Raw genomic sequence first — 14,026 nt, forward strand, 5'->3', positions numbered from 1 at the left:
ATGGCGTCCAAGCAGATGCTCGTCGCCGTGTTCGCCGCGGTTGCCCTCGCCGTGGCCTTCCTCCCGGGGCTCGCCGTCGCCACGGAGCACATGGTCGGCGACGACAAGGGCTGGACCCTCAACTTCAACTACACGGCCTGGGCCGAGACCAAGCAGTTCGTCGTCGGTGACACGCTAGGTAATTACATACCTCCGTCAATCCTTTCCGGCCAAGCGTACGCTTGATCGCTCCATTTTCTTTGCGAAGCGGAACTAATTTCATGCGAACTGTATCGATCGCAGTGTTCAAGTACAACAGCGCCGTTCACAATCTGGTGGAGGTGGGCGGGCCGGACTTCCTCTCGTGCAACGAGCCGGCCAACGCCGTCGTCTTGACCTCCGGCGAGGACCGGGTCACGCTCGACAAGGCCGGACGCAAGTGGTTCCTCTGCGCCGTCGGCCAGCACTGCCAGAACGGCATGAAGCTCAAGATCACCATCCTCGAGACCCCCGCGCCGACTCCCCAGCCAGCCCCGACCAACCCTGCTGGCAAGCTGCAGGCGCGCTTCGGTGAGGCAGCGGCCGCGGTCACTGCGCTCGCCATGGCCGTGCTCGTGCTCTAGGCTACAACCCCCATCGATCTTCTATATATGTGAGCGACCGAGAGCGTCGCGTCGTGTTTTTTTTATGTATTTGTGTATGTGGTCGTGCTGCTTGTTATGTATCAGCATTTTCGTTGTTGTTTCTAATTTGAGCCCTTGCATTTTTCTTCGGCCAAAGATTAATTTCATTTTATTAGTAAAGTTATCAGTGTTGAACAAGATAGATGATGTCACCGACATGTAAACGTATTAATTTTTTCTAAATTGAATTACTTTAACCCGAGTGTCGAAATCAAAAAAGTAAATGACCGTTGTGTTCCTCACGAATAAGATCTTGGAAACTAGTTCACCTTTTTTTTTTGGAAAATGAGGATAAACCCCCGGCCTCTGCATCTGGACGATGCATGCGGCCATCTTATTAATTATTCGTAGAGACCATACAAAGTAATACATCAGTGAGACTCAAGCCACCATCTAGGCAACACATGTTGCTACTCCTATCTCATTGATGGAGGTATGCCGAATATCCGGGCCTAAAACCAAACGGACATCGCACCAAACCCTAACATTTAAAGCCGGATGCCCCAGTCTAACCACATACCAGGACCGAGGCACTCTCAGAGTCTGCCGCCGCCATCTTCCGCCGGCCCATCTCTAGAGCAGCAACTGACCCATCGACCTTGCCTGGCCTGCCATCGACGACACCACGACGCCAGACAACTCCACCATCCTGCATGAATCCGTCCACACGCGCCCGTCGCCGAACCTCCGCGGCACCATGCCACTGGGATCCGCCGTCGGCCTTGTGGTGGATGAGACACCGCTCTTCCGCTTGTCCTGTCCAACTAGCACTTGCTCCAAAACGATGCCCTAATGAGGGACAGCGGCATCAAAGGTACCATCATCGTATGATCTGGTAGATCCAGATCTAGGGTTTCCCCAGGAGCATCAAGAGTGGGGTGCCACGACCTGCAACAACGATGCCTCGAGAAAGGAACAACGTCATAGACGCCGCCATCCTCCGCCATGACCGAAGTCGGCGCGATTTTCACCGGAAGTCGCATCCCCCCAACCTCGCAGCTGGCTGGAACCGAATGGAGCCTCGCCGTGGAGACGAGGACCGCCGTTGGCATGCCGGCAGGGAGCCTCCAGCCACCCCTCACTGGTCCTCCTCACGCAACCTGCCGGCCAAGGCCGCATCGAGACGGATCTTGACAGGACGCCAGATCCGCAGCCATCGAAGTCACCCGGCCATGTAGGTTCCCATCGTCACCGCACAGCAGGGACGCCGCCCTGACTGCCGCCCCCGGCCTCCCCTCTTGAGACGCTGCCTCCATCTCATCGGATCTGCCGCGGCGACCACCCGCCCTGGATCATGCAGGGCTCGCCGCCACTACAGCCTTTGCCAGCGGCAGTGGCGGCTGGGGATGAAGGAGCGGGGAGGGGCTGGCGCCGCCCGAGGGGAGGTGACGCGAGGGGGAGGGGAAACTAGTTCACCCGAGGACATATTCCGATAAATATTTTCGAAACACAACTTCGTGTCACCAAAAGAAAGTTTCTAATCGCCGCTCAGATTGTGAATGCCTCGCAGACTGTTTTCGCCCTCGCGAACGGAAAGTAAGGGCGGCGGTTCCAGGGTGCCCGGCGGTGATTCCGCTGCTCCCCTTCCTCTCCGATTGCTTTCTTGGCCTCGCAGGGGGGGGAGCCCTGATTTCGTGTTCGGGCGTGTGTTGTAGTCCCAGGTTTCTAGGTTTTCGAGTTTCCTCGGTTGGTGTCATGGTGGGGCTGATGTTGATGGTGCTCATAGGAATAATGGTCTTCCAGCCCATGCTCCTGCTTGTCGAAGGTGTTGTTGACACCGGCAAGAGGCTCGTGGAGTCCAAGCTGTTCTTAGAGTACGACGGTGATGACTGTTGCGGATATGCAGAAGATGGTGGTGGATCCGGCCGCCTGTTGATGTGCGGGTTGGTGTTGGCCCCGGATCCGGCATTGAAGAGGCTGGGAGGGCTCCTTCGGCCGATGTTCTTTATCGGGCTAGATCCAACCTTCCGGGGTTGGTGGCTATCACGGTTCATTAACGCATCCTGGCTAGGGGTTTCTTCAACGTCAAGATGTGGACCAGTTTCTCGTGCTCTCCTTCTCTCGCGACGGCGGAGGTCGTGGGTGCTTGATAGTTGCGGCGATGTATGCAGCAGTACAACCGCTTGTATTGTTCTTGTTTTTTGTTGCTTGTATGTGTATCATCTATGTACCGTTACTGTTATGAATACAAGTAATGCATGCATGCGGGTGTACATCTTCAAAAAAAAATTCTAACTTAGAAAAAATATACTTTTTTCTAGATTGGACTGATAAGTTAAGAACTGTTTAGATTAAAAGCAAGTTTTTTCTATATAGTTGATTGCATCTCATTAAAATAGCCACCAAAAGATGCCTTCGCAATTTCTGTGGAGTATAAAAGCTTGTGTTACGAAAATCAAGTTTTTGATATAAACACACTTTTCCACCACAAGCCAACAAACCTATCATTTGTTACGAATTGTTGTGGGTAAAATTCAAGTTTCTTCTATATATATATGTTTGCATATCATTAAATTACTTTCATGGACTTTTTAGTGCATATACAAATTTCTAAAAAGTAATTTAGTATGATGAAATTCAAGTTTATATTACAGATTTGCTTTTTCATCACACTAATTCAAGTTTATATTACAGATTTACACACCATTTGTCAAAAATGATCAACATGTCGGTTTGCGACAGAAAAAACTGGTTTACAGTGTAAAACTTGCTTTTTGTCATAGTAAGTTGCTTTCGAAAATATCCGTAGGAACGTGTTAATGTCTAGTGACGAGGAATCCAACAGTGTAGCTAGGTGAATTATAGTTTCCACGACTTTCACGAATGTCATTCTATGATGAAACTTTGCAAGCATTTATAACATTTGTCAATTTTTTCCCACAAAAGTTTCTGAGTTTTTTAAATTTTTCGAATTTTACTTTTCAGAGCTCATATGAGCTCGATCTCAGTTAATCTGCATCCACTTTTTTGCCTTATTTGGAATGTTGCGAGACAACGATTGTTTTTCCAATAATAGTGTGTGCGCCCTAGTAGAGGTGGAGTGCACGAGCGCAACCAAGTGGTGGTCTTTCACGTCGCAAATCTTGTGTATCTTTTCATTGATTCGTTACAATGGCTTATCCTTTTGTGCATTCTCTAGCAATTAATGATTGGAGATCACAAAATTAGAGGACCATTACAATTAAACTAGAAGGTAAGTGAATTTATGAAAACATCTCGTATCATTGAACGATTTTTTTTATTTATTTTTTTGAAAAGGGGGGACTCCCCAGCCTCTGCATCAGAACGATGCATACGGCCACATTTTATAAATAATAAAGAGATCAATTCATAGCTAAGAGAAGGCATGCCCTTTTTGTTTTTCTTTCTTTCATCTCAGCAATTATTCCATGTGGCATCGCTAAGATAAGCTTAGCATAATTCGCATGAAGACTAAATCTAGCCTCCTGCCTCCACCTCTTTGATTTCCACCTCATCTTAGCTGTAGTGAGGTAACGTGGAGCGTATCAAGCTCTCCAAAGAGAAACAAAATCGATCAGTAATGGTAGCTAGGCTTTTCTGAAGAGAGCCAGTGTAAACACAGAGGTCCGTATTTGTTCTTTCCGAAAATTTCACTCATCAATTGATGAATACAAGAGAGCAAATTAGTATTTGAAATCTTGTTTTTACTAGCCGTTGTTTCTTGCTCCTGTCCTGATTCCTGATGGGTCTGGCGAAAGTGTAAAACCTCTGCTCTCAGATGACATTTGGACGAAGGGCTGCAAACGAGGATGCAGACCGTGTCAACTATGCATCACAATTCCATTGGTAACTCCGACGAGGGGCTACTAGTTCCACGCTGTGTCTTGACTATTTCTCCCATGCACGTACAAGACCATTGTCACTCCTATATAACCATGTATGTGCTTTAATTTGTTCTCATCACACCATTGTACAGCCTGAGAGCAGGGAGTAAACAGCAAGGAGTTTCAGTTTCAGGGCTCGACGATCTCCATGGCTTCCAAGCAGATGCTTGTCGTGGCGCTGGGAATCGCCATGGTCTTCCTCCCCTTGCTCGCCGCCTCAGCCACCGTCCATCCCGTGGGCGACGGCAGTGGGTGGACGCTCGGGTTCGACTACACCGCCTGGTCCGAGAGCAAGCAGTTCACGGTCGGCGACGCGCTAGGTAATCATGCATCCATTATCCATTACCATGGAGATTTGGAGTTTTGGACTGCTTACTGATTCATGGAGATGCACAAACGAGATTGGACTGCTTACTGATTCATGGAGATGCGCGCGTGTGCTTGCAGTGTTCAAGTACAACAAGGCGCTCCATAACGTGGTGGAGGTGAGCGGCCCCGATTTCAAGGCGTGCAAGAACACCAAGGGCGCCGCCGCCTGGAGGTCCGGCGCCGACCAGGTCCACCTCGGCGACGCGGGGAGGAGGTGGTTCATCTGCACCGTGGGCAACCACTGCCAGATGGGCTTGAAGCTCAACGTCACCATCCTCGCCGCGGACGCGCTTTCGCCTGCGCCTGCGCCAGCTCCGTGGTCGACGGTGCCATCGTCGTCTACTCCTCACAGGTCCAGGCGGCCCTTTGTTTCCAAGTGGTGATGACCTGCCGCTGCCGGGCAGCGCCCTGTATCAACTACGTTGTCCGTGTCTGTTTTTTTGCTAGTCACATCGTGCACGGTGTGATCAATATCGCACACTGCTGGATCCATGTAATGTTCGTGTTAGAAGGGAGAGAGGGATTTGGTGGAATAGTTGTTCATTGTATTGCTTGAGCCTCATGGGCATATATATAGGAGTACATGATCTACTTGGAGTACAAGGCAAGCCAGAATATTTCCTAGTCTAACCTATGTTTCCTAATACAATCACGTTACTCAACATCCCCCCGCAGTCACAACGGGAGCGATGCAGACAGTGAGACTGGAGAAGAATCCGAAGGCAAGCCGACGGACACCCCCCACAGTCGTAACGGTCGATGCATCGCGGAGTCGTGGCTGGAGTGGAAACCAACGAGGTTGCTCAAGCAGGCGGTAGCCCTTTGTGCCCTTTGTCGATGTAGCCGAGAGCGTGTGTGGTGGAGCCGTGGTCGAGGTAGCCGTGCGAAGAATGCCGTGGTCGATGTCGAGTCGGGGTGGCCGGTGTCGAGAAAGTCACCGTGGAGCCGCGGGCGCAAGGGGGCGCCGAGTTAGTCGTGGGCGCAGTGGTGTCGAAGTAGTGGTGCGCCAGGACGGAGATGATGTTGACGACGCGTCGCGCGGGGGTTGCCAACCCTGGGGACACATCGTAGACGAAGGCACGCGTCGGTGTTGCCAGCACCGGGCATGCGTAGACGGACGAAGACGAAGTTGACGAAGCGCCGCGCCAGGCTTGCCAGGCCCGGGGACACGTCGTGGACGAAGGCACGCGGCGGTGTTGCCAGCACCGGGCATGCGTAGACTGGGACCTGCACAAGCTGTACGCCATGTCGAAGAAGTCGGATGTAACTCCCCGGTGTAATGATGCTACAGTAACCCCTGGGGTTAAGTTAATCTTTTTGCTAAACATGTTCCTGATCATAATTGTCTCCTTTCTCTTTTAAATTCCAGTTGAATTCAAATTCAAATTTTGTCTGAAATTCAAAATGCTCAGACATGAAAACAAAAATGTTCATCATGTGCAGAATAATCCACAACTAATTTTGGTGGTGAACCAACATTTTTGCAAAAAGGTTTGAGTGGCCTAAGCTACTTCAAACAGTGGCCTAAGAAATAAATTAAATGCCTTTTTAATTTATGAAAATGGCAAACTATTTCTAAAGCCTCACAATCTTTTTGGCAGTGCCTAATAATTCTTTGAGATTATTTTGTCCAATGGCATAATTTTTACAAAGTCTTTATTGGCTAAAAGAAAAAGAAAAGAAAATGCAAAAGTTGTTTAAAAACAAGGGAAAAGAAGAGGGGGTGGGAGAGCCCTGGCCTCCCCTTGGGCCTCGGCGACCCACAGCCTCCTGCCCCCCCTGCCCCTGGGCCTAAGGCCGCAGAGACAGGCCCAGCTGGCCGTCGGCCCATCCCAGCCGGCCCACTCCCCCTTTCCTGTCGCTCTTCCCCCTCCTCCTGTTCCTCCGACCGGGCGAGGCAGAGCGCGCCCGTCCCCGTCGGACCCGCCTCGCCGGCATCGCCCGGGCGAGGGGATAAGGCTTGCGCCTCCTCGCCTCCTCGATCCCCGCCTCCACTTGCACCACCCACTCCACCTGCTCTTTCCCCCACCCTGTCTCGCTCGCCCGCCTCTCCCGAGCGCGCTCGCCGCCGTTCTCCGTCGTCACCGCGGCCACAGCCACCGCCTCGCTCCGCCGTCTTGTCGTGAAGCTCCGCCGGGGTCGACTCCGTCGTCTGGTGCCCCCAGGTGGAGCTGGGAAGCACCGCTGACGTCGCACGAGCTCGTCCCCTTCCGCCCTTGCCGCCGGCGAGATCCCTCGAATTCCGGCTTCCCCTGCGCTCCTAACCTACCAAGGGCCATCGGCGTGCCGCTCGGTGAGCTCTCCTACCTTCTCCCTCTCCTTGCCTACTTGGCGCGCCCCCTAGCTGCTTCCCCACGTGCGCCCGAACGCAGCGCCGCGGAGCTCGTCGCCGGCGAGACTCCGGTGACCTTTTGGTCACGGGCTCAAGCCCGTTGGACTCGCCGCACCACGGGGATCCTCCCCAGCCCTTCCTTTCGTTCCGTAGCACGCTGCTTCGCCTTCGCCATCACACGTCCGAAGGTCGTCGCCGCCTTTTTCCGTCGCCGGCGATGCTCCGGTCGTCCCCGACGCCAGTCATCGTCACCATCGTGTGCGCGGTGCCGGGCCGCGCCCTTAGGTCCAAGCCGTAGGTCCGGAGGCCCCATGTAGCGCGGCTCCGGCCAACTCCGGCGAGACGCCGCCGTCGCCTTGGTCGCCGGAGCCCTCCCCGGCGCAGCCACCAACATGGATGCGTGGGCCCCATCACCTGAGTCACTGACGCTGGGCCCCACGGGACCCTGTTGACTGGTTTGACCAGTCAACGTGCTGACTGGGCTTCTCTGTGACACTGACGTGCGGGCCCCACCACGTAATTAGATTAACTAAACCGGTTTTATAAATAAAACTAATTAGTTAACCTAACCAGTCACTGACTGCTGGGGCCCACGCCCCCTAACTAACCCTGTTAGCTTAGTTAAGCCTCTGTTAGACAGAGAGGCTGACAGGTGGGTCCCACCTATCAGTTTGACTGGTCAGCAGAGCTGACGCAATGCTGACGTCACTACTGGCGCAATAAACCTTTTCTGCTTTTAAAATAATTCAGAAATTGGTTTAAACTTTGAAAATCCGTAACTTTTAAACCGTAACTCCGATGAAAATGTTTTCTATATGAAAGTTGCTCAGAAAAATCCAACGAATCCAAATACGCGGTCCGTTCATCTGTCACATGCCCCTAGCATGCTGAACATGGAACTTTCCCCTCCGGTCATCTGTCTGACACAGGTCCGGAACCGGGAACACCTTCCCGGTTGATTTCCCCCTTCACCTATAACGTCTAGGACCGCGTTAGAACACGCTTAGTGCTACGTATCGTCATGTCATGCTTAGTGTTACCTCTGTTTGCTATGTATTTACTGTTTCTTCCCCCTCTTCTCTCCGGTAGACCCCCGAGGCCGCTGATGCCCCGGTGATCGACTACGTCGTCGACAACGACTCCTCCTTGCCAGAGCAACCAGGCAAGCCCCCCCTTTGATCATCCCGATATCGCCCATTCCATTCTCTCATGCTTGCATTAGATTTTGCTACTGTTATTGTTTGCACCTATTCTGATGCATAGCCTCCTTTTGTAACCTGCTTATTGTTACCTTACCGGCTTATCCTAAACTGCTTAGTATAGGTTGGTTAGTGATCCATCAGTGACCCCCACCTTGTCCTTGTTGCCCCTGCTTCATCATTGAAGACCCGATCAACGGGATCGAAGACCAGGCCCCGACACCGCACATCACTTTCCCCTTAGTTGCTCGACACTACTGAGTTACTAACGAGTGCCGAGGGTGAGACCTCTACAACACTTCTGATGTTAACCCTGTAGTGTAGCTATTCGGTCGTGGTCATCAAGGGTGATTTCCTCTTTAACCACTTCCGATACGACTCTGTCGTGCAACCCCTCAAGTGTGAACCTCGAGGGTGATTCCTCTACGTTCACCTTGATGATTACATTGAGTGGAAACCACCGAGGGTGATTCCTTGGGTTTTCCTCTTGATGTTTGGACACACGGCTATTTGGACTTTACAACTGTTACTTGGAAAGTGATGTGGAGACGGGTTGACCTGGAAGGTGCCCGTGAGATAATTACGAGGCGTGGCCGGGCATTCTTAGCCCTTGCCGCAAGTCCTCGAGACGGGGCAACGGGGTCACTTCTTTCGTGAGTCTCTGCTTGTTACCGCGCGTTCCTAATCCACTACGATTTGGATATTTGATCCGAGGGGCCTCTGGCCTGATAGCACTAACCATCACGTGGGCATAGTATGGGCGTTCTGCGTCGTATACATCAGCCGAAGCTTAATAGACGTCAGCGACTGAGTGGCGCGCGCCGGGTTGGACTGCGCAAGCGCCTGCCTTGTTGAAGGAGGTAGCTAGGTCTGCTCACCGGCCGCGTACGCAACGTGCAGGAGTTTCCGGGGAGATGGCCCATGACCCCTGGGGGCATAGGTTTAGTCCGGCGTGCTGACCTCTCTGTTAAGTCTAGGTCGGGTTGCGGCGTATTGTTTGGCCGAGGCCGGGCATGACCCTAGAAAGTGTGCCCGGCCGGAGTCAATCGAGCGTGGTGGGTAAGTTGGTGCACCCCTGCAGGGAAGAAAACATCTATCGATAGCCTGTCCTACGGTAACGGACACTTGGAGTTGTATCCCGATCGATACAACTAGAACTGGATACTTGTGATGAGAACTGGATGGTGATGAGGTTTTGATTGTGATGATAACTGGATAGTATGGCTCTGGGATTGCTTTCTCGCAGGGGGTCGAGAAAGGATCTCTGGCCGAGGTTGATAACACTACTACCACTTTACTTTATGCTACTCTACTCCCTCTTGTTTGCTGCAAGATGGTGGTTTCCAGAAGATGCTAGTCTTCGATAGGACTAGGCCTTCTCTCTATTCTGGCATTTCTGCAGCCCAGTCCACATATACAACCCCTCTTTGATAATGTTGCATCTGTAGTGTAGATCCTTGCTTGCGAGTACTTTGGATGAGTACTCACGGTTGCTTGTTCCCCCTTTTCCCCCTTCTTTCTTCTTTCTGGTTGTTGCAACCAGATGGTGGAGTCCAGGAGCCAGATGCCACCTTTGACGATGGCTGCTACCCCGAGGGTGCCCACTACCACGTGACGGACGCCGACGACCAAGAGTAGTTAGGAGGCTCCCAGGCAGGAGGCCTTGCCTTTTCGATCGTTGTTGTTTTCTGCTAGCCTTCTTAAGGCAAACTTGTCTAACTCATGTCTGTTCTCAGATATTGTTGCTTCCGCTGACTCCTGTGTTTTCGAGCTTATGTATTCGAGCCCTCGAGGCCCTTGGCTTGTAATATAAAGCTTGTATTATTTTAATTTGTGTCTAGAGTTGTGTTGTGATATCTTCCCGTGAGTCCTTGATCTTGATTGTACACATTTGCGTGTATGATTAGTGTACGATTGAATCGAGGGCGTCACAAGTTGGTATCAGAGCCGACTGCCTGTAGGTAGCCCCCTTTCCAACTCTTTGGTCGAAGTTGAGTCTAGTCACTGAAAACTTTTACTAACATTGGCTGTGTGGCTTACGGGCCCACGTTGCTATTGGGTGGTATTAGCATCTTTTACTGCTCGTCTATACTCTGGGACTTTGAACTCTCTTCTACTCGGGTTAAATGAATTTACTAACATTAGGATCCCGTGACCACATTCACCCCGAAGTTGGATGAAGCCATAGTTATTCCTTAGAATAGCTTTTTGAGTAGTGCACACCCTGTCGTGTTGACTACGGAGTGGAATCCATCGTACCTCCTTCTTTATGCATGTTTTCATCATGACTGATCCTTATCTTTGCAAATGCTCAATGCTGAACTACCCCTGTTACATGTTAGCAGGATGGTTAGACCCGCTGGTCGTGGCTGTGGTGCCAACGACCCACCACCGCCTGAATTCTTTACTGGAATGAGGCAACAGTTTGAGTTAACTCGCCAGTTCATGGAAGGAATGATGGCTCAGTTTCCTCGTCCGAACATGAATCAACATCCAACCCGAGTAACTCTGCAGGACTTCATGCGCCTCAACCCATCTATCTACCGCAGCTCAACTCAACCCCTTGATGCTGATGACTGGCTCCGCGACATCACATATGAAATGGAGTCTGCTAGTGTTGCCCCTGCCAGCTATGTCACCTTCGCATCTTTCTTTCTGAAGGGTCCTGCTGCTCAATGGTGGGACAGCCACAGGCGTACCCTACCTGCTGGAACGGTCATTACTTGGCCGGATTTCCAAGATGCCTTCCGTGCCCGTTTCATTCCTCAGGGAACCATGGACAGGAAGAAGCGAGAGTTCCGCAACCTCAACCAAGGCAACAAGACTGTAGATGCTTATCAACGGGAATTTCTGGACTTGTCACGTTATGCTGAAGAAGACATTGCAACTGATGCTCGTAAGCAAGAAAAGTTTCGTGATGGACTTCACCCAGATATCAAGCTAGCACTGCTCATTCATGACTTTGCCGACTTCGCCACCTTGGTGAACAAGGCTATTCAGGTTGAGACTGGTCTTCAGGAACACCAGGGATCCCTCAGGCGTAGCCGTGACGCTGGCCCATCTTCGGGCCCGTCAGCGCAGAAGCGTCGGATATGGATTCCCCACAGCATGTATCGTCCAACTGCACCTACACCAAGACAGTCCTATGCTGCACCTCGTCTGCCTCCTCCACCAGAGAGGCAGCCTCTTCGAGATGTACCATCCCAAGCTCCTGCTCCCGATCCCAATGATGGTCTGTGCTTCAGATGTGGCCGCCCCGGCCACCTTGCTAAAGAGTGCACTCAGAAAAAGAGCCAGCTGGCTCTACCTTCAACTGGCCGTAACAATCAGCCCCATAACAATAATGCCAGACCTTATGGTCATGGTCAGGCTAATCATGTTGATCTGAATGAAGCTCAAGACCAGCCTACCACTGTGATGGGTACTCTTCTTGTTAATTCAGTACCGGCTTCTGTTTTATTCGATTCAGGAGCATCACATTCATTCATGTCAGAAAATTTTGCTTACGCACATGACATTCGTTGCGAGCCCATGAACACTCCGATAGTGGTACGCACCCCTGCGGGTCAGTGTCGAACTACCATGATTGGTCGCGACGTTCCTGTTGAAATTGAAGGGTTGGAATTCCTTGTTTCTCCCATTATTCTGGAGTCTTCCAATATTGACCTCATTCTGGGAATGGAATGGTTGAAAGCGCATACTGCCTCTATCGTTTGCGCTACCAAGGTCGTTCACCTCCTACATCCTTCAGATGAGATTGTAACCTACCATGCTCAGCTTGTTCAAAACGCTGAAGCACGACTTTATGCTTTGAATGCGTTGAACGCGGCACCTCTTGAGGGAATTGAAAAGATTCCAGTCGTTCGCAACTTCCAAGACGTATTTCCAGAAGAACTTCCAGGAATACCCCCTGCCCGGGCTGTCGAGTTCGTCATCGACTTGAAACCAGGCACCGTTCCTATTGCAAAACGACCCTACAAGATGCCACCTCATGAACTCCTTGAGCTTAAGGAGGAAATCGACAAATCTCTTCACAAGGGTTTCATTCGTCCAAGTTCCTCTGCTTGGGGAGCACCTTCTCTCTTCATCAAGAAGAAGGACGGTACGAACCGTTTGGTCCAAGACTATCGTCCTATCAACCAAGCTACAATTCAAAACAAATATCCCCTTCCTCGGATCAATGATCTGTATGATCAACTGGCTGGTTCATCGATATTCTCTAAACTCGACTTGAGGTTGGGTTACCACCAGATCCGTGTTCGTGAAGAGGATATTCCAAAGACCGCATTTGTGACTCATTATGGTTCTTACGAGTACACCGTCATGTCATTCGGTTTAACCAATGCTCCAGCTACATTCTCTCGTCTGATGAACTATATATTCATGGATTACCTCGACAAGTTCGTCGTAGTCTATCTGGATGATATACTGGTATATTCGAAGAATAAAGAAGAACATGCTGAACATCTTCGTCTTGTTCTGGAGAAGCTTCGAGAGCATCAACTTTATGCCAAGTATTCCAAGTGTGAATTCTGGTTACCCGAAGTCACCTACCTTGGTCATGTTATCTCCAAGGATGGTATTGCCGTCAACCCAGAGCGCGTTCAGGCTATTCTTGACTGGACCCCTCCGAAGACTGTCAAGCAAGTCAGAAGCTTTCTCGGACTGGCCAGCTATTGTCGCCGCTTTGTCGAGAACTTCTCCAAGATCGCCAAGCCACTGACTAATCTGCTTCACAAAGGCGTTAAGTTTGATTGGACAGACAAATGTCAGGAAAGTTTCCAGGCACTCAAGGATAAACTGACTTCTGCCCCAGTGCTTGCTCCCCCTGATTCTCGCAAGGACTTTGTCATCTATTGTGACGCTTCACGTCAAGGGTTAGGCTGTGTTCTAATGCAAGAGCGTAGGGTGATTGCCTATGCCTCCCGTCAAGTGCGTCCTCACGAAGAAAACTACCCGGTTCATGACCTTGAGCTTGCAGCGGTTATCTTTGCATTGAAGCTATGGCGACAATACCTTCTCGGTAATCGTTGTGAGATCTTCACTGATCATCAGAGTCTGAAGTACCTGTTTACTCAGCCAGATCTGAACCTCCGTCAGCAGCGATGGATGGAAGCTATTGCTGACTACAACTGCGGTATATCTTATACACCTGGCAAGGCTAATGTAATGGCCGATGCCCTAAGCCGAAAGTCTTATTGCAATAATCACCAGGTCTACAAAGCTCAACCCCGCCTTTATGAAGAGCTATGCAAGTTGAACCTTCAACTAATTCCACAGGGTTCTCTGAATAACCTTGTTTTGAAACCAACTCTTCTGAAAACAATCAAGTCTGCTCAAGCCAAAGATGCTCATGTTGATCTGATGAAAAAGGATCTTGCCTTAGAGAAATCCAGAGATTTCTCACTTGGTGAAGATGGAACCTTATACTTCAGAGATCGCATTGTCGTACCCCGGTTCGAGCTTATGACAGAGAAGGTGATGAAAGAAGCGCATGACACCCCTCTCTCTATTCATCCGGGAAGTACCAAGATGTATCTTGACATCCGTCAGAAGTACTGGTGGTCTAAGATGAAGCAAGACATTGCTCGATATATCGAAGAATGTGACGTTTGCCGT

The 14,026-nt window shown here is 50.7% G+C and overlaps 2 protein-coding genes across 2 annotated transcripts; both read left to right on the forward strand.

Moving 5' to 3' along the window:
• On the forward strand, positions 1-602 carry LOC119306370 (blue copper protein 1a-like). The gene is made up of 2 exons (XM_037582607.1): positions 1-178; positions 283-602. The coding sequence occupies exons 1-2, from the start codon at positions 1-3 to the stop codon at positions 600-602; spliced, it is 498 nt and encodes a 165-aa protein (XP_037438504.1).
• Positions 603-4,655: 4,053 nt separating this feature from the next.
• Positions 4,656-5,259, forward strand: LOC119306371 (mavicyanin-like). The gene is made up of 2 exons (XM_037582608.1): positions 4,656-4,827; positions 4,955-5,259. The coding sequence occupies exons 1-2, from the start codon at positions 4,656-4,658 to the stop codon at positions 5,257-5,259; spliced, it is 477 nt and encodes a 158-aa protein (XP_037438505.1).
• Positions 5,260-14,026: the final 8,767 nt, after the last annotated feature.

This window comes from Triticum dicoccoides, chromosome 5B (genome assembly GCF_002162155.2).
Source record: "Triticum dicoccoides isolate Atlit2015 ecotype Zavitan chromosome 5B, WEW_v2.0, whole genome shotgun sequence".
Lineage (NCBI taxonomy): Eukaryota > Viridiplantae > Streptophyta > Magnoliopsida > Poales > Poaceae > Triticum > Triticum dicoccoides.

Excerpts from the sequence above, each read along its gene's own strand:
- LOC119306370 (XM_037582607.1), top strand. The coding sequence starts at position 1 with ATGGCGTCCAAGCAGATGCTCGTCGCCGTGTTCGCCGCGGTTGCCCTC. Across the intron at positions 179-282 it reads CGTCGTCGGTGACACGCTAG|TGTTCAAGTACAACAGCGCC; the intron begins GTAATTACATAC and ends TATCGATCGCAG.
- LOC119306371 (XM_037582608.1), top strand. The coding sequence starts at position 4,656 with ATGGCTTCCAAGCAGATGCTTGTCGTGGCGCTGGGAATCGCCATGGTC. Across the intron at positions 4,828-4,954 it reads CACGGTCGGCGACGCGCTAG|TGTTCAAGTACAACAAGGCG; the intron begins GTAATCATGCAT and ends GTGTGCTTGCAG.